This window comes from Schistocerca gregaria, chromosome 11 (assembly GCF_023897955.1).
Source record: "Schistocerca gregaria isolate iqSchGreg1 chromosome 11, iqSchGreg1.2, whole genome shotgun sequence".
Classification (NCBI taxonomy): Eukaryota; Metazoa; Arthropoda; class Insecta; order Orthoptera; family Acrididae; genus Schistocerca; species Schistocerca gregaria.
The window spans coordinates 138,128,455-138,152,286 of record NC_064930.1 but is presented as its reverse complement, the minus strand read 5'-3'; the positions used below and the strand labels follow the sequence as shown (position 1 = coordinate 138,152,286).

At 48.0% G+C, this 23,832-nt stretch overlaps 1 protein-coding gene across 3 annotated transcripts in view; it reads right to left on the bottom strand.

The window, feature by feature from the left end:
• Positions 1–205: 205 nt before the first annotated feature.
• Positions 206–23,832, bottom strand: part of LOC126295156 (facilitated trehalose transporter Tret1-like) — a 65,667-nt gene continuing 42,040 nt past the window's right edge. Inside the window, exons 3-5 of one of the 3 annotated variants that reach the window (XM_049987451.1) lie at positions 22,096–22,364; positions 12,774–13,301; positions 206–3,890 (exon numbers count right to left, since the gene is read on the bottom strand). In XM_049987451.1, coding sequence (XP_049843408.1) covers positions 3,327–3,890; positions 12,774–13,301; positions 22,096–22,364 — 1,361 coding nt within the window. In that variant the 3' untranslated portion in view covers positions 206–3,326. Of the gene's footprint in view, positions 3,891–12,773; positions 13,302–22,095; positions 22,522–23,832 lie in introns of all 3 variants that reach the window. The other 2 variants (XM_049987452.1, XM_049987453.1) reach the window with 2 other exon arrangements.

The window sequence follows — 23,832 nt, the reverse complement described above, 5'->3', positions numbered from 1 at the left end:
ATTACTTTGTGTATAGACTCATTCCACGACCAAGTAACTTTGGATAGCATGGCACCACGGACCTGAAGTATAAATAAACATTTTTTTAAAATTCTTCTGGAAGCAGTTTGCTCATTTGGCCACAGGTGTCAACGTTGCACAGTGAGTGAAAGGAACCTAGGAGTGAAATTGCATTTTCGTATTTATATTGTCTGTGTAGCAGAAAAACCTTTTTCGAAACATTTTTATTAGAGTTAAAAAATGTACACACTTATTGACATTCATGAAAATATCGGCTTTCTTTGAACACATCGTATGAAAAGGATTTACTGTATCTAGGAGATACAGAAGCGAGGTTTATTTTTCTTGTATTCTCTTCTCTTACCCTTCAGTCAATATGGTTAGTGATGGATAATAGCAGTACAAAATTATAACGATTATACTATCAAAAATTTTAAAAATATGCAAAAAATTTATCTTAATATATCGACATAGTCCTTAAAATACATGATTATGAGTACAACATGGTAGTTATTTCACAACGTATCAACTGAATGAAACGATTCATTGTAATTATGTAATATGAGCATTGCAATGAGATCAACATGAAGTGAAGAATGAAAATAACACAACCTGTGGATTTGATATGGTGGGCATTCACTTAAGGATTTGTGGAGTTTGGAAAAAATGAATAGGAAAGTTAAGTGCTTTGGTAAACAGGCAGTGGATCAGGTGTTGAAGGGAAATTTGGCCTGATGTTGTGAAGGATTGTCTGGAGAGCCGAATGGAGGGATAATAAAAATATAGATAATGGGTAACTAGGACAGAGAAGAGAAAGAGGTGAATATGGATATGGAGAAAGAAAGAAAGGTCCCATTACAGCTGACGACACAGGTATAAGCCAGCGTCAAAAGGAGTTCAACGAAGATGTTCTAGGAGATGATGTGAAAATTATGTAGGTCTAAGGTAGAGGGATGAGCTGTTACAGATGTGGCAGTGTGTCAAGACAGGAGGTTAGACAAGAAAAGATACTTTGGATGGTATCAGGTTTTTCCCAGCTGTAGGATATTCTTATGTGTTCATTCATGGTGAAGAGAGGACATAATTTGATGAGTGGTTAATAGGGACAGAGCACGAGAAGTGAATGCCGTTTGAAGACTTAAAATACTTATACAATTTTGGGGTTCAGATGGCTAAGTCACATTTAAAAAGGTATGCACTTTATACACCAAGGTTTGAAGGTGTAAATAATGGTGGGGAAGCTTCATTCCTGAAGTGTAGCTGGCTAATTCTTTTATGTGTGTAACAAGCCAGGAGTCTGGGGTGGGACAGATTGGGTAGTTTTAAACTTTGTGGTGTAGGGAGTGGTCAAAGTTTGCATCATTGTGGGTGATGTCATTAGGTTAGATTGCAAAGTGGTTAATTTTGGAGAGGTTGTTCGGTAGAGGGAGTAGCAGATAGCAGATGGCTGATAGTATTGGGGACAGATACGCTTTGCTGCATTGTGGCTCGATATGACAAATGGAGAAAGTCTTCTGAAGAAAGAAAGGCACGCTATTACACTTGCGATAGTAGTGATTGGTTTCAGAGTTTTATACCTAAGGCTTCCCAATAGGTTTACAATCATATGTGGAGGTAGTCCAGGATGTGAACAGGTAGATTATTGGGATTTCGCATCCAGAGGGACAATCGGATAGACCGATTGATTCTTGATTCCAGTGATGGTGTTTTCTGCAGTGATTCAGCTGGAATGATAGGTTAAAAGTGGGATAGTGATTGTGTGACCATGGAAAGAGTCATTAGACACCAGCACTTGATTCTGACGTGGGAAGTTACTGTGGGCATTGAGAGTGATGGTAGTGCTATGGATAGGGAAGGTCTTAGCAGTGCCTGTGAGGAAGTCAAGAGGATTAGAATGGCGGGAAAAAGGTTACACTGCTATAAACACTTACAGGAAAGTGATTGGGTAAGGTAGTGAATGCTTTAGGGATTGTTAATGAACAGTGGTGTACCTAAGCCGAGCACTGACAACTTCATCTCAACACACAGATTGTGGACTGTGTCTTGACTCTGTAAGCCTGTAAGAAGGTCACATCGAGGACAAGGGTTTGAAGTTTGGGTTGACTGAGTGACTGCATGAACAGATTCATGGTTTGCAGAAACGCGAGATCTTGTGGGAAAGGAGGTTTCAGCAATGTCGTAGTTTGCTTAACGTTATGGAGCAGTATTCAGGTTAAGGGGAGTATGATAAGGCTTACAGAAGGGGACTGAAATGGTTGTAAACGACGTGTACTTGATGAATAGCTCTCAGGTATCCAGTTGGATGGCAGTGTTGAGATGCCATGAGACATCCCCCAGTCTCGCCCAAACCATTTTCAGGCAAAGTCACTATATCAGAAGGTTATGAGTGTGACGTGTCAGATTATCTCGACAATACCACTCACCTGGAAACAGTATTTCGTTACACCAGGGACTATTTTATTCACACAGAAGTGTGCCAGGTTGGAACAACAGGTGGCTAGGAGATCAAGGTGGTATATGGAACAGGAGGCAAGGTAAACTAGAGGGAAGTCCATCAAATTAGTTGGATAGTGGTCAGGCATTCTACATCTTCGGCTGTGGGAGGGAATTGTATAGATTTGGGAGGGGAGGAAAGGGGAGAGGGGATGAGTTACATGGGAACAGTTTAGTTATGTATTCTCAATTCGACTGTGGTGACAATCATTATATAATGGTCGCGCCATGTTATGCTAATTCGGTTGTTCCAGAAGTGTTGGTCCAATAGGGCATACAGGATGGTATGTAAGTTGAAATGTTCAAATGTGTGTGAAATCTTATGGGACTTCTGCTAAGGTCATCAGTCCCTAAGCTTACACAATACTTAACCTAAATTATCGTAAGGACAAACACACACACCCATCCCCGATGGAGGACTCGAACCTCCTCCGGGACGAGCCACACAATCCATGACTGCATCGCCTTAGACCGCTTGGCTAATCCCGCGTGGTGGTATGTAAGTGCATGGTAAGTGTATGGTAACTGCTTTACTTGAGAAAAGTCATGAATCGTGATCTGGAGCACTATTTGAATCAGCTAATGAATCCGATAAAGTCCATCAGCTGGAGACTTTTTATGAAAAAGAGGTACTGGCACAATTGGAAGAGCATTACTGGTGGCAGATGAGGGTCTGTGTTCCAGTTGTGGTCCAGTAGATTGTTCCAAGTGATCAAGTGAATGTCTGATGTTAGAAAAAGTGAGATCGTGTCACTACCATTTGTGTACAAATGTGGGTTCATCCAGAGGAATGGTGATCACTGTAACATCCAGATTTGTCGAGGTGAGGAGGCTCATCTACAGGTGCACGACAGACTCCACACTCGGGCCCCACCAGACAGCTGCCTCTGCACCTCCTCCAGCGACCGGTCCTTCGTCTCGGGCACCACGAAGAACACGAACAGGGCGCCGGCGACTGCCACGGAGCCGAAGATCCAGAAGGTACCCTGCACGCCGACGGCGGAACTGAGCTCGCTGAAGAAAGTGGTGACCAGGAAGGAGAAGGTCCAGCTGACGAGGCAGCAGAGGGAGCCCGCGAAGGCGCGCACCTCGGGGGCGTACATCTCGCCGAGCAGCACCCAAGTGATGGGCCCGAGCCCCAGCGAGAAGGCCACCACGAACAGGCATAGGCTGGCGAGCGGCAGCCAGTCCAGGCCCTCGGCCTCGCCGCTGGAGTCCAGCTGGAAGTAGGCTCCCAGCAGCAGCGCGCACAGCCCCACCACTGCGGCGGACCCCACGAGCAGCGGCCTGCGCCCCGCGCGGTCCACCACCAGTGAGGCGACCAGCGTCGCCACCACCTGCATGGCGCCCACCACCACGGCAGACGTATCCGCCTCCAGGGCTCCGCCCGACGCTCTCTGCAACACCGACAGGTCTAAACGTCTCGGGTCCCTGCTTTTGGAAGGCAACGTAGATAACAGATACAGTAAGGCGGGTTTGGACACGGGGGTGCAATCGACGAAGGGTAGGGCAGGGCAGCAAGTGCACCCTCCTACGTGGGCCGCGCTGTGTCTAGGACACAGTAAACTGTGCGAGCACCATAAATGGCTGTGAGCACTATGTGACTCAACTTCTGAGGTTATCAGTCGCCTAGAACTTAGAACTAATTAAACCTAACTAACCTAAGGACAACACACACACCCATGCCTGAGGCAAGAGTTGAACCTGCAACTGTAGGTGGGAGCACCACATGTGTCCACTCACGCGGATGGTGTCTCAGAATGACGATGGTGAAGGTGAAGGTGATGGAGAAATATTGATACAAGGGCAAATCAAACAGTATGTGACACCTCCAAGTTCTTGTCATTTACACTACTGGCCATTAAAATTGCTACATCACGAAGATGACGTGCTACAGACGCGAAATTTAACCGACAGGAAGAAGATGCTGTGATATGCAAATTATTAGCTTTTCAGAGCATTCACACAAGGTTGGAGCAGGTGGCGACACGTACAACGTACTGACATGAGGAAAGGTTCCAACCAATTTATCGTACACAAACAGCGGTTGACCGGCGTTGCCTGGTGTTAACGTTGTTATGATGCCTGGTGTAAGGAGGAGAAATGCGTATCCTCACCTTTCCGACTTTGATAAAGGTCGGATTGTAGCCTATCCCGATTGCGGTTTATCGTATCACGACATTGCTGCTCGCGTCTGTCGAGATCCAATGACTCTTAGCAGAATATGGAATCGGTGGGTTCTGGAGGGTAATACGGAACCCCGCGCTGGATCCCAACGGCCTCGTATCACTAGCAGTCGAGATGACAGGCATCTTAGCCACAAGGCTGTAGCGGGTCGTGCAGCCACGTCTCGATCCCTGAATCAACAGATGGGGACGTTTGCAAGACAACAACTATCTGCATCAACAGTTCGACGACGTTTGCAGCTGCACGGACTATCAGCTCGGAGACCATGGCTGCGGTTACCCTTGACACTGCATCACAAACAGGAGCACCTGCGATGGTGTACTCGACGACGAACCTGGGTGCACGAATGGCAAAACGTCATTTTTTCGAATGAATCCAGGTTCTGTTTACAGCATCATGATGGTCGCGGCCATATTTGGCGACATCGCGGTGAACGCACATTGGAGGCGTGTATTCGTCATCACCGTATTGGCGTATTACCTGGTGTAATGGTATGGGGTGCCATTGGTTACACGTCTCGGTCACCTCTTGTTCACATTGGCGGCGGTTTGAACATCAGACGTTACATTTCAAATGTGTTACGACCCGTTGCTGCACCCTGCATTCGATCCCTGCGAAACCCTACATTTCAGCAAGATAATGCACGACAGCATGTTGCAGGTCCTGTACGGACCTTGCTGGATACAGAAAATGTTCGACTGCTGTCCTGGCCAGCTCATTCTGCAGATCCCTCACCAATTGAAAACGTCTGGTCAGTGGTGTACTAGCAACTGGCTCACCACAATACCCCAGTCACTACTCTTGGCGAACTGTGGTATCATGTGGAAGCTGTACACGCCATCCGAGCTCTGTTTGACTCAATGCCCAGGCGTATCGAGGCCGTTATTATGGCCAGAGGTGGTTGTTTTGGGTACTGATTTCTCAGGATCTATGCTCCCAAATTGCGCGAAAATGGAATCACATGTCAGTTCTAGTATAATATATTTGTCGAATGAATACCCGTTCATCATCTGCATTTCTTCTTGGTGTAGCAATTTTAATGGCCAATAGTGTATTAAACCACATACACATAGGCAACATGGCTACGGCAATATACAATGTAAATTCAGTTCCCCATATAGCCTCGAACAGACTGTAAACATTCCTCGGAATGAGCAACCAAGTTTTCGATTCCAGATGCGGAGAAATCACCCCCAGCGTAATGTGATCACCTGGATACAGCTGCTTTCACTTCGTCATTGTTTCGGAATCGTCGTCCACCGAGATCCTCTTTCGTCTTGGTGAACACATGATAGTGTCATGGCACTCGGTCGGGACCTCACACTTGAATCGCTAAGCAGTTCTGCATTACACTGTTTGATCATTGTTAGCAAAGTCCCAATTTCCGTTGTTTTGAAGAGACAGACACTCCTGGCGTCGTGATATGATAAGTGTTTGGGTATGACCTCATGTCATAGCTGGCGGGGATTGAGTGATTCCTGGTGGTACAACAACACTTCAAGGACATCCTCATGTCTTCCCTCTCATGTGACAGTCTCATGTGCCATATGTCATCAGGATACTGGTCGTTCACACATGCCAAATTTCTTTATGAAATTTGTGCAGCATGTTGAGGTAATCACATGGCCAGCACGATCCCCAGATCTGTTCCCAGCAGAAGATGTGTCGAACCACGTTAAATGTTAACTGTCTTAGTGTCAGCATCCAGGATATTAAGGGTTAGGTGAAACACTTGTGGGCCACATTGCCTCAGGATAGGGTATAACTGTTTCATGGCTTCTTCTCAACCAAATCAGCACGTACATCCAGGCCACAGGTAGGGTAACGCCGTACTAGTAAATGGGCTCATACTGCCAATTTCTTTTTCAATTTGGATTGAATTTGAAATTACTGAAGTAATGTGACACATCCTCCCACCCTGTCAAGTTTCAAAGCCCAGGTGTTCGGCTTTTTGTCAGGCAGTGTATTGTTACTATTATTTAAATTCTAGAAATCTGTAGAGTGTTAAATGGTAGTTGGTTGGTTGACTTGAGGGGAAGGAACCAAACAGGAAGGTCACCAGTCCCATTGTATTACGGAAGGATGGGGAAGGAAGCTGGCCATGATCTTCCAAAGGAACCATCCCAGCATTTGCCCAAAGAAGTTTAGGTAAATCACAGAAAACGTAAATCAGGATGGCCAGAAGCGGGTTTGAATCATCATCCTCCCAAATGCGAATCCAGTGTGCTAACGACTGCGCCACATCACTCGGTATTAAATGCGAGTTTCGCAATATGTGATATTTGGGAGAAGTGGTGGGGAGGGATGGGGATATGGTGAGAAACCAACCCCAGAACTGAACTGTGGATCTGTTGTTGCAGTCTTCCACACTATGCTGCCCCAAATTCGAGGCAGCACAGCAACGAAGTTACATAATTAATTTTTCGTTTGTTCGTAGTTACATATCTCGTGTTCTGATAGAAATGCCTCCACCACAGTACCACGGCATGCTGTTAGGTGAGCCAAAATAAAATAGCGCTGCCGATTGCCAGATTTGAGATTGGTGGAGGTCATTACTTTCCTGCATTAGCAGGAACAATGTGACAACAATCCATGGTGAATTGGTAGAAGCGTACACCAACAGTGAACCACCAGATGACATGTGGTTAGCTGGCAGGAAAGCTGAATGAGAAAGAACTATAACTGTGTGATGGAAGTGGAAGAGAGGTGGAGGCACCAATGTTCGGAGACCAGGGGTATCACCATCAATCCGATAGTGACAAATGTCGGAATTAGTCACAGATCAGTTTTCAGTATCTTGGATGGCACATTGAGCACGGCAAAGGTCGCCACCCAATGGCTTCCCGGCTGCTTATGCACATTGTAAAGCCCACCAAATCGACGCAGCTGTGAAGATGTGGCAACTCTCTCAGGCCAGTCCAGAGGACTTCTTTAGCTGCCTGATCTCCATAGCCGAAGTACTGGGTGTATTACAGGGACACCGAGACAAAAGAGCAAAGCAAGAACATGTGCATTCATCACTATCAGAAAACTCGAAAACTCAACCAACATCGGAGAAACTGATGATGAGTGTGTTCACGACTGATACAGTGTGATTGGTCTACTAGCAATTACACTCGTAAGTGTAAATCAGTCACAGGAGCATACAACTGAAATCTCTTGCAAGGTTGTGGGAGGCTGTGATGATGAAGTGTAGCGAGAAGCTGTCCGACTTGGTGCCACTGGTCGATGAAAATGCACAGTCTGTAGGATTCTGTGACCGTTGTCACTGAAGTTCAAATCAGCTGAGTTGTTAGGCCACGTCATATTTCTTCGCACGATCGCCGTTTCGACCCTTTTGCTGGGGCCTCCCTCAAGATCTTATGCTGCAGCTTGTGCACAGTCTACAACGGACAGTAAAAGATTCTGAAGTGGATCCCAGCGGAGGGGTTGAAATGTCGATCACTCCAAGAAATATGACACGATCAGGCCGGCTGGAGTGGCAGCGCGGTTCTAGGCGCTACAGTCTGGAACCGCGAGACCGCTACAGTCGCAGGTTCGAATCCTGCCTAGGACATGGATGTGTGTGATGTCCTTAGGTTAGTTAGGTTTAAGTAGTTCTAAGTTCTAGGGGACTGATGACCTCAGAAGTTGAGTCCCATAGTGCTCAGAGCCATTTGAACCATTTTTTGAAACGATCAAACAACCCGGTACATTTCAACTTCAGTGCCCCAGATTGTCCTGCACAGGTAACGGTCACACTGTGTGCCTCTTTGCCCTGCAGAATTTTTCCTCATCTCCCTTATTCTGCTGATACGGCACCCATGGCCTTCTTGCATATGTGTGATTTTCAAGGTGGAATGTTTCTTCAACAGCCAAAATTCGGACTTGTACAACTGACTGATGCACTGTTGGGAAAAATGTGTCACATTCACGGGTGAATATGAAGAGATGGATAGCAATTCCAGCAATGCTCATGACCACAGCTTCTCAAGGTGCCACGGATGAAATTTTAGCCCAATGAGAAGGGGCGGGCACAAGATTGTAAAAATAACATTAAAAATAGATTTGTACTCTTGCCCGTTGTGGCCGCTCTGTGGTCTTTGTGTGGACCCCAGGTCGTGTTGGGATACCCAGCAATGCACATGTTGACAGCCTGGCCAAGAAGGCCACCAGTAAACCATCTCTGGACATTGGCTACCCAGAGACTGATTTTCGAGTGATGTTACGCCGCAAAGTTTTCCAACTTTGGGACACTGAATGGCTCAACCTGACCACGCCAAACAAACTCTGTCCTATCAAGGAGACGATGGGTGTGTGGCGGTCATCCATGCGGGTCTCTCGCAAGGAGTCTGCTGTCCTATGCCCGCTGCGCATTGGGCACACACGTCTGACGCAAGGCCCCTTATTGCGCCGTGAGGACCTACCTCTATGTCGGTACACATCCGCTTTGACGGTGGTCCACATTTTGTTGGAGTGTCCCCTTTTAGCTGTGCTCAGGCAGACGTTAGCGCTACCTGACACGCTCCCTGCCCTTTTAACAAATGACACTGCCATGGCGGGCCTATTTCTGAATTTTATTCGGGCAGGGTTTTTTTATCATGTAATCTGAGTGTTAGTTATGTCTTTTTTGTTTTGAGTCTGGGCTTTGGCCTACGATTGTAGACTGAGTTTTATTGTGTTTCTCGGTGGTTGGCTTTTTCTTTATTATCTACACTCCTGGAAATTGAAATAAGAACACCGTGAATTCATTGTCCCAGGAAGGGGAAACTTTATTGACACATTCCTGGGGTCAGATACATCACATGATCACATTGACAGAACCACAGGCACATAGACACAGGCAACAGAGCATGCACAATGTCGGCACTAGTACAGTGTATATCCATCTTTCGCAGCAATGCTGGACGTGCAGACCGCGTCAGACGACGCTTCATCCAGTCCCAAACATGCTCAATGGGGGACAGATCCGGAGATCTTGCTGGCCAGGGTAGTTGACTTACACCTTCTAGAGCATGTTGTGTGGCACGGGATACATGCGGACGTGCATTGTCCTGTTGGAACAGCAAGTTCCCTTGTCGGTCTAGGAATGGTAGAACGATGGGTTCGATGACGGTTTGGATGTACCGTTCACTATTCAGTGTCCCCTCGATGATCACCAGAGGTGTACGGCCAGTGTAGGAGATCGCTCCCCACACCATGACGCCGGGTGTTGGCCCTCTGTGCCTCGGTCGTATGCAGTCCTGATTGTGGCGCTCACCTGCACGGCGCCAAACACGCATACGACCATCATTGGTACCAAGGCAGAAGCGACTCTCATCGCTGAAGACGACACGTCTCCAATCGTCCCTCCATTCACACCTGTCGCGACACCACTGGAGGCGGGCTGCACGATGTTGGGGCGTGAGCAGAAGACGGCTTAACAGTGTGCGGGATCGTAGCCCAGCTTCATGGAGACGGTTGTGAATGGTCCTCGCCGATACCCCAGGAGCAACAGTGTCCCTAATTTGCTGGGAAGTGGCGGTGCGGTCCCCTACGGCACTGCGTAGGATCCTATGGTCTTGGCGTGCATCCGTGCGTCGCTGCGGTCCGGTCCCAGGTCGACGGGCACGTGCACCTTCCGCCGACCACCGGCGACTGTGGAGACCTCACGCCCCACGTGTTGAACAATTCGGCGGTACGTCCACCCAGCCTCCCGCATGCCCACTATACGCCCTCGCTCAAAGTCCGTCAACTGCACATACGGTTCACGTCCACGCTGTCGCGGCATGATACCAGTGTTAAAGACTGCGATGGAGCTCCGTATGCCACGGCAAACTGGCTGACACTGACGGCGGCGGTGCACAAATGCTGCGCAGCTAGCGCCATTCGACGGCCAACACCGCGGTTCCTGGTGTGTCTGCTGTGCCGTGCGTGTGATCATTGCTTGTACAGCCCTCTCGCAGTGTCCGGAGCAAGTATGGTGGGTCTGACACACCGGTGTCAATGTGTTCTTTTTTCCATTTCCGGGAGTGTATGTGGTCGGCCAACCACTGCCACACTCTGTGTGATTCTAATTCGTTTTGTCTGATCTCTGTGTCTTTCTTGTCTTGTGTCGTCTGTCGTCTTTTCCACAGCCGTTTTTTTCTCTGTCGGTGTTTTCAGTTTTGGACCAAGGGACCGATCACCGAAGCAGTCTGGTCCCTTTAATCCCACAAACCAACTGCAGAGGCAACGGAAGAAACATGCGAAGTTCAGAAGAACGCGAAATCTGGAAGATTGGCTAAAATTTACAGACGCGCGAAATTTAGCACGGACTTCAATGCGAGATGCCTTTAATAGGTTCCACAACGAAACATTGTCTCGAAATTTGGTAGAAAATCCGAAGAAATTCTGGTCGTATTTAAAGCACACAAGTGGCAAGACGCAGTCAATACCATCGCTGCGCAGTGCCGATGGTACTGTTACCGACGACTGTGACGCTAAAGCGGAGTTATTGAACGCAGTTTTCCGAAATTCCTTCACCAGGGAAGACGAATCGAATATTCCAGAATTTGAAACACGAACATCTGCTAGCATGAGTTTCTTAGAAGTATATTCCTTAGGGGTTGCAAAGCAACTCAAATCGCTTGGTACGGGCAAGTCTTCAGGTCCAGATTGTATACTGATTAGGTTCCTTTCATATTACGCTGATACAATAGCTCCCTACTTAGCAATCATATACAACCGCTCGCTCACCGATAGATCTGTACCTACAGATTGGAAAATTGCGCAGGTCGCACCAGTGTTTAAGAAGCATAGTGGGAGTAATCCACCGAACTACAGACCTATATCATTGACGTCGGTTTGCATTAGGGTTTTGGGGCATATACTGTATTCAAACATTATGACTCACCTTGAACGGAACGATCTATTGATACGTAATCAGCATGGTTTCAGAAAACATCGCTCTTGTGCAACGCAGCTAGCTCTTTATTCGCACGAAGTAATGGCCGCTATCGACAGGGGATCTCAAGTTGATTCCGTACTTCTAGATTTCTGGAAAGCTTTTGACACCGTTCCTCACAAGCGACTTCTAATCAAGCTGTGGGCCTACGGGGTATCGTCTCAGTTGTGCGACAGGATTCGTGATTTCCTGTCAGAAAGGTCACAGTTCGTAGTAATAGACGGCAAATCATCGAGTAAAACTGAAGTGATATCATGTGTTGCCCAGGGAAGCGTCCTGGGACCTCTGCTGTTCCTGATCTATATAAATGACCTGGGTGACAATCTGAGCAGTTCTCTCAGGTTGTTCGCAGATGATGCTGTAATTTACCGTCTAGTAAGGTCACCCGAAGACCAGTATCAGTTGCAAAGCGATTAAGAAAAGATTGCTGTCCGGTGTGGCAGGTGGCAGTTGACGCTAAATAACGAAAAGTGTGACGGGATCCACACGAGTTCCAAAAGAAATCCGTTGGAATTCGATTACTCGATGAGTAGTACAATTCTAGAGGCTGTCGGTTCGACTAAGTACCTGGGTGCTAAAATTACGAACAACTTCAGTTGGAAAGATCACATAGATAATATTGTGGGGAAGGCGAGACAAGGGTTGCGCTTCATTGGCAGGACACTTGGAAGATGCAACAAGTCCACTAAAGAGACAGCTTACACTACACTCGTTCGTCCTCTGCGAGAATATTGCTGAGCGGTGTGGGATCCTTACCAGGTGAGATTGACAGAGGACATCGAAAGGGTGCAAAAAAGGGCAGCTCGTTTTGTATTGTCACGTAGTAGGGGAGAGAGTGTGGCGGATATGATACGCGAGTTGGGATGGAAGTCTTCCGATTGCGAAAATATTTTGTTGAGCCCAACCTGCATAGGTAGGAATGATCATCAAAGTAAAATTAGAGAAATCAGAGCTCGAACAGAAAGGTTTAGGTGTTCGTTTTTCCCGCTCGCTGTTCGGGAGTGGAATGGTAGAGAGATAGTATGATTGTGGTTGGTTGAACCCTGTGGCAAGCACTTAAATGTGAATTGCAGAGTAATCATGTAGATGGAGGTTTGTACTAGTGAGGACTACCTTAGATGGTGCATTCTCTTGGCCAAACTTCCCTCACTGTGAATCGTCACAAGAGTCACTGGCACATTTTGCTCACCAGGAAGATATCGGACGCGTAGAAAAGCACAGCGTTGATACCGCAGAGCTGGAAGCATGTGACGAGCCCCAGCCCCGCGACGACTCCCCGTCCAGCAGCGGCGGTGCTCAGCCCCTCGCAGAGGGACCCGGACCCCCCGTTCCTGGCGTCTTCCTCCAGAGCCTCCCTCGCCTCGGCCAGCTCCGCCTCCACGTCCCAGCGCGGTCCCCTCAGCCAGCGGAGGGCCGCCCGGGCCTCGGCCTCACGGCCACCCCGCAGCAGGTAGGGGGGAGTCTCGGGCACCAGCGAGAGTGCCACCAGGAAGACCGCGGGCACCAGGGCGCAGCCCACGGAGGTCCAGAAGAGGTTGGTCGCCGCACCCAGCACGTAGACGTAGAGGGTGCCGACGGTGAGCAGCAGCTGGAAGTAGCCGCACAGCGCTCCCCGGACTTCCTTCTGGGCCACCTCGGCGATGTACACTGGCGCCAGCACGTTGAAGGCTCCGCCCGCAGCTCCGGTCAGCAGGCGGCCCACGCACAACAGTGCCAGCTGCGGATAGAGGTTCCCTGTGTAATCTTTATTTCTGGACTCACAATTGATCCCCCTTCAAAAGAGAACACTATTTGAGCGGAACAATATACACTCCTGGAAATGGAAAAAAGAACACATTGACCCCGGTGTGTCAGACCCACCATACTTGCTCCGGACACTGCGAGAGGGCTGTACAAGCAATGATCACACGCACGGCACAGCGGACACACCAGGAACCGCGGTGTTGGCTGTCGAATGGCGCTAGCTGTGCAGCATTTATGCACCGCCGCCGTCAGTGTCAGCCAGTTTGCCGTGGCATACGGAGCTCCATCGCAGTCTTTAACACTGGTAGCATGCCGCGACAGCGTGGACGTGAACCGTATGTGCAGTTGACGGACTTTGAGCGAGGGCGTATAGTGGGTATGCAGGAGGCCGGGTGGACGTACCGCCGAATTGTTCAACACGTGGGGCGTGAGGTCTCCACAGTACATCGATGTTGTCGCCAGTGGTCGGCGGAAGGTGCACGTGCCCGTCGACCTGGGACCGGACCGCAGCGACGCATGGATGCACGCCAAGACCGTAGGATCCTACGCAGTGCCATAGGGGACCGCACCGCCACTTCCCAGCAAATTAGGGACACTGTTGCTCCTGGGGTATCGGCGAGGACCATTCGCAACCGTCTCCATGAAGCTGGGCCACGGTCCTGCACACAGTTAGGCCGTCTTCCGCTCACGCCCCAACATTGTGCAGCCTGCCTCCAGTGGTGTCGCGACAGGCGTGAATGGAGGGACGAATGGAGACGTGTCGTTTTCAGCGATGAGAGTCGCTTCTGCCTTGGTGCCAATGATGGTCGTATGCGTGTTTGGCGCCGTGCAGGTGAGCGCCACAATCAGGACTGCATACGACCGAGGCACACAGGGCCAACACCCGGCATCATGGTGTGGGGAGCGATCTCCTACACTGGCCGTACACCTCTGGTGATCGTCGAGGAGTCACTGAATAGTGCACGGTACATCCAAACCGTCATCTAACTCATCGTTCTACCATTCCTAGACCGGCAAGGGAACTTGCTGTTCCAACAGGACAATGCACGTCCGCATGTATCCCGTGCCACCCAACGTGCTCTAGAAGGTGTAAGTCAACTACCCTGGCCAGCAAGATCTCAGGATCTGTCCCCCATTGAGCATGTTTGGGACTGGATGAAGCGTCGTATCACGCGGTCTGCACGTCCAGCACGAACGCTGGTCTAACTGAGGCGCCAGGTGGAAATGGCATTGCAAGCCGTTCCACAGGACTACATCCAGCATCTCTACGATCGTTTCCATGGGAGAATAGCAGCCTACATTGCTGCGAAAGGTGGATATACACTGTACTAGTGCCGACATTGTGCATGTTCTGTTGCCTGTGTCTATGTGCCTGTGGTTCTGTCAGTGTAATCCTGTGATGTATCTGACTCCAGGAATGTGTCAATAAAGTTTCCCCTTCCTGGGACAATGAATTCACGGTGTTCTTATTTCAATTTCCAGGAGTGTAGATGATTTAAAAAACGTCAGCAGCCACTTTTTGTTAGTCTGCAATTTATACTCTCTGATCAAAAGAACCGAGTCAGTCCTATGTAATGCGGAATTCACCACTAGGAGAGGTGGGCCCCTACAGTATAAAATGAGGTGAGGAGCATTGTGTTGTGCCCCGCAGAATTAGTCGAGCGGTCTAAGGAGCTACAGTCATGGACTGTGTGGCTGGTCCCGATGGAGGTTTGAGTCCTCCCTTGGGCATGGGTGTGTGTGTTTGTCCTTAGCATAATTTAGGTTAAGTAGTGTGTAAGCTTAGGGACTGATGACCTTGGCAGTTAAGTCCCATAAGATTTCACACACATTTGAACTTTTTTTTAACATTGTGTTCTCAGCAGAGAAGCAGTAATTTTATGTGGTTTTCAAACCACTTCAGGGAATCCAGCCAGATAATATTTACAGCGTCCGCCTATAACTATGTGATCAAAAGTATCCGGACACCTGACTGAAAATTACTTACAAGTTCGGGGCGCCCTCCATTGGTTCAAATGGCTCTGAGCACTATGGGACTTAACATCTGAGGTCATCAGTCCCCCAGAACATAGAACTACTTAAACCTAACTATCCTCTGGACAACACACACATCCATGCTCGAGGCAGGATTCGAACCTGCGACCGTAGCTGTCGTGCGGTTCCGGACTGAAGCACCTAGAACCGCTCGACCAATGTGGCCAGCCCCTCCATCGGTAATACTGGAATTAAATATGGTGTTGGCCCATCCTTAGCCTTGATGACAGCTTCCACTCTCGCAAGCATATGGTCAATGAGGTGCTCGATGGTTTCATGGGGAATAGCAGCTGAGTCTTCACGAAGTGCTCATGGAGGAGAGGTATCGATGTCGGTCAGTGAGGCCTGGCACGAAATCGGCGTTCCAAAACATCCCAAAGGTGTCCTATAGGATTCAGGTCAGGATTCTGTGCAGGCCAGCCCATCACAGGGTTGTTATCATCATGTAACCACTCCACCACAGGCCGTGAATCATGAATGGTGTTGAAAGATGCAATCGCCATCCCCATATTGCTCTTCAACAGTGGGAAGCAAGAAGGCGCTTAAAACATCAATGTTGCCCTCTGCTGTGATAGTGCCACACAAAGCAACAAGGAGCAGGCCGCGATGGCCGAGCGGTCCTAGGCGCTTCAGTCAGGAACCGCACGACTGCTACGGTCGCAGGTTCGAATCCTGCCTTGGGCATGGGTGTGTGTGATGTCCTTAGGTTAGTTAGGTTTAAGTAGTTCTAAGTTCTAGGGGACTGATGACCTCAGATGTTAAGTCCCATAGTGCTCAGAGCCCTTTGAACCATTTGAGCCAAAACAACAAAGGGTGCAAGCCTCTCAATAAGAAATACGACCACACCATAACACCATCACCTCCGAATTTTACTGTTGGCGCTACAAATGCTGGCAGATGACGTTCATCGGGCATTCGCCATACTCACAAACCTCCCATCAGTCGCGACATTGTGCTCCGTGATTTGTCACTCCACACGCCGTTTTTCCACTGTTCAACAGTCCAATGTTTATGCCCCTTACACCAAGCAAGGCGTCGTTTCGCATTTATCAGTGTGATGTGTGGCTTATGAGCAGCTGCTAGACCATGAAATCCAAGTTTTGTCAACTCCCGCCTAACTGTCATAGTACTTGCAGTGGATCCTGATGCAGTTTGGAATTACTGTGTGATGGTCTGGATAGATGTCTGGCTATTGCACATTACGACCCTCTTCAACTGCTGGCGGACTCTGTCACTCAACAAAAGAGGTCGGCCTGTACACTTTGTGCTGTACGTGTCCCTTCACATTTCAAATTCACTATCACATCGGAAACATCGGAAACAGTGGAGCTAGGGATGTTTAGGAGTGTGGAAATCTCGTGCACAGACGCATGATCCAAGTGATACCCAATCACCTGACCACGTTCGAAGTCCACGAGTTCCGTGAAGCGCTCCATTCTGCTCTGTCACGATGTCTAATGACAACTGAGGTCGCTGATGTGGAGTGCCTGGCAGTAGGTGGCAGCACAATGCAACTAATATGAAAAACGTATGTTTCTCGGTTCGTCAGATACTTTTGATCGTATCATATAGTGTATTTCGGCTGGAGTACACTCCGTCATTTTCAAGGCACAAACTGCAACAGACAGGCGATGTACAAGCAAATTTAAAAGCTCAGTTCTTGGAGTAATTCTGGAATGGTAACACACACACACCCACACACACACACACACACACACACACACATACATACACACACACGCACACACACACTGACCACTAGTGCCACCAAGGATGACCAAAGTGAGAGGCATCGACAGTAAAAGACTACGAACTAGCAAGTGAGGTAACATTGACTCTGTCCTGTTTTTTGACAAGGGAAAGAGCAGGATTCCAAGCAGAGTTTAAACAAAAACCTGCATCCCTGTTTACAACGCTGCTCGCTACTTTAATCTCAACAGCTCCCCTAATAAGACTGCCTGAATATCTGGACGTGCATGCCAATATCTCGGTATTGTTACAGAACATAGGGTGACCAGTACCCAATCAATGTTCGGCAGCCGCAGATCTACGTGGCTGCTCTAATCGTGTGTGCCGTTTATGCTCAGCACATCGGTCCTCCACGGTCCTGATAGTTTGACCAATATATGCCACGATGCAGTTACAAGAAATGCGATATACACCCGCCTTACACAGACCAAGGTCATCTTTAACAGAACCCAAAAGCACTCTAATTTCAGATGGAGGTACGAAAACACATTTCATACCGTATTTCCGTAAAATACGACCGATCTTGTTGGAAATTCTTCCTGTGTAAGACAAAAAGGCAGTAGACTCTGTATTATCATCAGTCACCCGATCCACTGTTGGTCGACGGCGCAACACACTTTCAATCTGCCATTCAGTATAAGCATTCTCACGAAATGCAGCTTCAAGATGGGCCAACTCAGCTGGCAAAGTCTCAATGCCGGAAAAACATGTGCTCTGTGTACCAAGGTACGGTGTACCCCTTCACACTGAGCTGGATTGTGACAAATATCAGCCTGTGAATACAAGTCAGTGTGAGTGTGTTTTCGGTAAACTGCATTTCCCAATGATTCATTAACCTTACTCCTAACCAAAACATGAAGAAAGGGAAAGCAACCATCCTCTTTCACGTCCATCATAAAACGAATGTTCTGGTGCATCGAGTTCAGATGTTCTAAAAAGGTTTTTAAATTCTCCGTACTATTAGTCCAATAATCATGGAGGAGCATTTCAGGTAACAGTCTCGGAACACTTTTTTCTACGAGCGCTATATGATTCTCTGTTGGGACTAGGTTTCTATTTAGTTCACCTGCCATATTCAGAAAGTGATTATTAAATACTGTACATATATGCGACTTATCAGTAACACGGACATTCCCACTACGCACTTATTATATATCCTCTACCTGTCTCTGCAGACCAGATTCGTTGAAATTGGACATTTTCTGTTTTCTACTCCATAATGTACTTTGGATTTTCCTGAAGATTTTGGTACATAATACATTAAAATAAGACAATTCTGAGACCTTCAAACAGTGTTCTGAATGTTGAAGTGTGACTGTCAAATTTCGCAGCTACACATATACTGCCACAGTTGTACAGTCATATCTTGGGAACTACACACTATAGAAGGCTGTGAATTGCTTTGTTCTGAGCCTACTGCTACGTCTCAGGAGTTGGCATTACGAATAAACAAATAAATCCTTTGTTTCTGATGCTAGTTTTCGTTGAAAGTAGTGTCGTGTCTGATTGCAAGACAATAAAATGTGCTGGAAGAGTAACAGACAAAGTAATTGATGAATTACAGGAATCTTATGGGGAAGCCATTGGAGATAACTGTGACAATTTAGAGAAGACAAAAAGAGCTGTGTGGAGCACTTTCTTTCATCGAATATCAACTGATGAAAAACCATGTCATGCTTGGCCAGCCAGTGTGGGCAAGCGGTTCTAGGCGCTTCAGTCTGGAACCGCACGACTGCTACGGTCGCAGGTTCGAATCCTGCCTCGGGCATGGTTGTGTATGATGTCCTTAGGTTAGTTAGGTATAAATAGGTCTACGTTCTAGGGGACTGATGACTTTAGAAGTTAAGTCCCATAGTGCTCAGAGCCATTTGAACCATGTCATGCTTTGTGTCCACCTCCAAAAAACACTTGGCGTAAATATGGGCAAGCTGAATTTTCTGGCACCCTGAGTGAATTTACACATAAACATTCTCTTTCTTTGGCAGTAAAGGAGGCAATCAAACATATCTACAGAGATTTGGCAAATCTTGAGCTACTAGAGAAGTGTTCACATCGGAAGACCCAGAATGTTAATGGGTCCTTCAATAATGTTGTGTGGTGCCCTGTGCCTAAAAATTTGTTTGCTGGCCTCATGAATCTAAAGTTAGCAGTGCCGGATGCTGCAATAACTTTTAATGATGGGAACTATGAAGGACTGCGGGAACCGGATGAGCTTCGTCTATGTGAAGCAGAGACAGAAGAAGCAAGAAAGAAAAGGACGAGGCAAGCCCTGGGCTGTTGTGACACTGAAGAAGGCACAGGCTGTGGGCCAGGCCATTTCTAGTTCATGAGAGACGCAGAAATGTAAGTCTGTATACGAATTTGTTATAAAAAAAGGTTTTAAACCTCAATATCTCTGAACTACATTCTTTTGTAATAAATGACCCATTTTCTAAAAAAGTACTGATGGTAGAGACATGAAATTTTCTCAGCATGCCAAGTGTGAGATTCCACACACACGGAACTAGAATAATTAAAATATCATGTGTTCTTTTGTTTTTATGTGCATTTATTTACGAAATTCTGTCAAAAAATTGAGTGTTTGAAAAAAAAGAGAACATGCCCCACAATACAATTTAGTAATAATTCTAGTTCAGTGTATCTAGAAAGATGCATTCAATAATTATGGAAAACTGTAAGGTGGTATCTTAAAAAGTTTCCAAGATAATGGGTCACAGTGTTCGATAAAATTTAATGTTGGCGGCATAGGACATACAGTGTCCCCTTAAGACAATTTTTTTTTAGGAATACACTAGAATTTGTATTTTTTATTGTTCATTTAAGTACAACCCAAGTTATGGTCTTTCATGTCATTTTCAGGTACTTGATTTTATGCTTTAACTTATATTGCAAGACACTTAGCATGTTGTCAAGTTCAAAGTTGGCCATATATTAAGAAAAATATTGGTTCCCCACAAAATGTCAAATTTAAAATGGTAACAGATCATTAAATAACCGTAAGATCCCGTCATACTTACTAAAAGCACGCTTACGTTGGTAATTAAAAGATGAACACATGTATTCAGATCCAGAGGATATGGCGGACAATGGAGGCCAATGCTGGTAGCCTCTGAGTAGCCCAGAATGGGAATGCGGTCCCCAAAGTGCTCCTCCAGGACATCAAACACTCTCCTGCTCTGATGGTGTGGAGCTCTGTCTCGCATGAATCACATCTCGTCGAAATCAGAGTCACTTTGGATAACGCAGATGAAATCATCTTGCAAAAAACCTTCACGTACCGTTCGTTAGTTACCATGGTATTGAGGAATATCGCACCAATTATTCCGTAACTGGACACTGTCCACCACACAATCACCTGTTTAGGGTAAAGAGAAATGCGGATTATCAGTTCCCCAAATGCGCAAGCTCTGCTTATTGACGAACCCATCCAAATAAAAGAGGGCTTCATTGCTAAACCAAACGAATTAAACAAAACCATGCACATACTAATTTGCACGGTGCCCTGTGCATAACTGTGCAGTATGAATGTCATAATGCAAACTGTTATTTGATATACACTACTGGCCATTAAAATTGCTACACCAAGAAGAAATGCAGATGATAAAAGGGTATTCATTGGGCAAATATATTACACTGGAACTGACATGTGATTACATTTTCACGCAATTTGGGTGCATAGATCCTGAGAAATCAGTACCCAGAACAACCACCTCTTGCCGTAATAACGGCCTCGATACGCCTGGGCATTGAGTCAGACAGAGCTCGGATGGCGTGTACAGGTACAGCTGCCCGTGCAGCTTCAACACGATACCACAGTTCATCGAGAGTAGTGACTGGCGTATTGTGACGAGGCAGTTGCTCGGCCACCATTGACCAGACGTTTTCAGTTGGTGAGAGATCTGGAGAATGTAATGGCCAGGGCAGAAGTCGAACAGTTTCTGTATCTAGAAAGGACCTGCAACCTGTACCTGCAGTCTTGCATTATGCTGCTTAAATGTAGGGTTTCTCACGGATCGTGTGAAGAGTAGAGCCACGGGTCGTAACACATCTCAAATGTATCGTGCACTGTTCAAAGTGCCGTCAATGCAAACAAGAGATGACCGAGAGGTGTAACCAATGGCACCCAACACCATCACGCTGGGCGATTAGCCAGTATGGCGATGAGGAATACACACTTCCAATGTGCGTTCACCGCGATGTCGCCAAACACGGATGCGACCATCGTGATGCTGTAAACAGAACGTGGATTCATCCGAAAAAATGACGTTTCGCCATCCGTGCACCCAGGTTCGTCGTCGAGTACACCATCGCAGGCGCTCCTGTCTGTGATGCAGCGTCAAGGGTAACTGTAGCCACGGTCTCCGAGCTGGTAGTCCGTGCTGCTGCAAACGTCGTCGAACTGTTCGTGCAGATGGTTGTCGTCTTGCAAACGTCCCCATCTGTTGACTCAGGGATCGAGACGCGGCTGCACGATCTCTTACAGCCGTGTGGGTAAGATGGCTGTCATCTCGAATGATAGTGATACGAGGCCATTGGGATCCAGCACGGCGTTCCGTATTACCCTCCTGAACCCACCGATTCCATATTCTGCTAACAGTCATTGGATCTCGACCGACGCGAGCAGTAATGTCGCGATACTATAAACCGCAATCGCGATAGGCTAGGATCCGACCTTTATCAAAGTCGTAAACGTGATGGTACGCATTTCTCCTCCTTACACGAGGCATCACAACAACGTTTCACCAGGCAACGCCGGTCAACTGCTGTGTCATGTCAGCACGTTGTAGGTGTCGCCACTGGTGGCAGTCTTGAGTGGCTGGTCTGCAAAGCTAATCATTTGCCCATCACAGCATCTTCTTCCTGCCGGTTAAATTTCGCGTCTGTAGCACGCCATCTTCGCGGTGGAGCAATGTTAATGGCCAGCAGTGCGGTCCAATAGCAACGGTGTGCGGTGTGGCGGTGCGCAGGGGTAGAGCGGGACTCACCGAGTCTCCCCAGATGAGGAAGGCCCAGCCGGCCAGGAAGAGCGGCCCCAGGCAGAGCGCGGCCCGCTTGCGGCCCAGCGCGTCGGCCAGCCGCCCCACCGGCAGCGACAGCGCCAGCGCCCCCAGCGACATGCAGCCCGACACCCAGGACACCTGCCACGGCTGGTAGCACCGCGCCGCCGCCGCAGGCGCGTAGCCGCACTGCAGCTCCGGGACGGCCACGCTGGTCCAGCCGAGGGTCGTGCCTGTGCCCACCGCCCCGACGCTCACTGCGGACAGCCCGGGCGGGGCCGAGGTCAGTCTGGCACTGTGCGCGCCTGCCGGCGGCTGTCAGAGCGAGTCTCGGTCCGGCGCACACTTCCAATCTGCCAGCAAGTTTCAACAGCAGGACACGTCGTCGTGTCAGGCAGGTGACGTCCTCGGTAGCTGGGAAAATGTTCGCGACAGACAAGTGCAATATTCCGCCAACAGGGTCGTGACCATCAAACTGAGACATACAGGGTGTTTCAAAAATGACCGGTATATTTGGAACGGCAATAAAAACTAAACGAGCAGCGATAGAAATACACCGTTTGTCGCCATATGCTTGGGACAACAGTACATTTTCAGGCGGACAAACTTTCGAAATTACAGTAGTTACAATTTTCAACAACAGATGGCGCTGCAAGTGATGTGAAGGGTATAGAAGACAACGCAGTCTGTGGGTGCGCCATTCTCTACGTCGTCATTCTGCTGTAAGCGTGTGCTGTTCACAACGTGCAAGTGTGCTGTGGACAACATGGTTTATTCCTTAGAACAGAGGATTTTTCTGGTGTTGGAATTCCACCGCCTAGAACACAGTGTTGTTGCAACAAGACCAAGTTTTCAACAGAGGTTTAATGTAACCAAAGGACCGAAAAGCGATACAATACAGAATCTGTTTGAAAAATTTCAACGGACTGTGAACGTGACCGATGAACGTGCTGGAAAGGTAGGGCGACCGCGTACGGCAACCACAGAGGGCAACGCGCAGCTAGTGCAGCAGGTGATCCGACAGCGGCCTCGGGTTTCCGTTCACCGCGTTGCAGCTGCGGTCCAAATGACGCCAACATCCACGTATCGTCTCATGCGCCAGAGTTTACGCCTCTATCCATACAAAATTCAAACACAAAACCCCTCAGCGCCGCTACCATTGCTGCACTAGAGACATTCGCTAACGATATAGTGCACAGGATTGATGACGGCGATATGCATGTGGGCACAATTTGGTTTACTGACGAAGCTTATTTTTACCTGGACAGCTTCGTCAATAAACAGAACTGGCGCATATGGGGAACCGAAAAGCCCCATGCTGTAGTCCCATCGTCCCTGCATCCTCAAAAAGTACTGGTCTGGGCCGCCATTTCTTCCAAAGGAATCATTGGCCCATTTTTCAGATCCGAAACGATTACTGCATCACGCTATCTGAACATTCTTCGTGAATTTGTGGCGGTACAAACTGCCTTAGACGACACTGTGAACACTTCGTGGTTTATGCAAGATGCTGCCCAGCCACATTTCACGGCCGACGTCTTTAATTTCCTGAGTGAATATTTCGATGATCGTGTGATTGCTTTGGGCTATCCGAAACATACAGGAGGCGGCGTGGATTGGCCTTCCTATTCGCCAGACATGAACCCCTGTGACTTCTTTCTGTGGGGACACTTGAAAGACCAGGTGCAGCGCCAGAATCCAGAAACAATTGAACAGCTGAAGCAG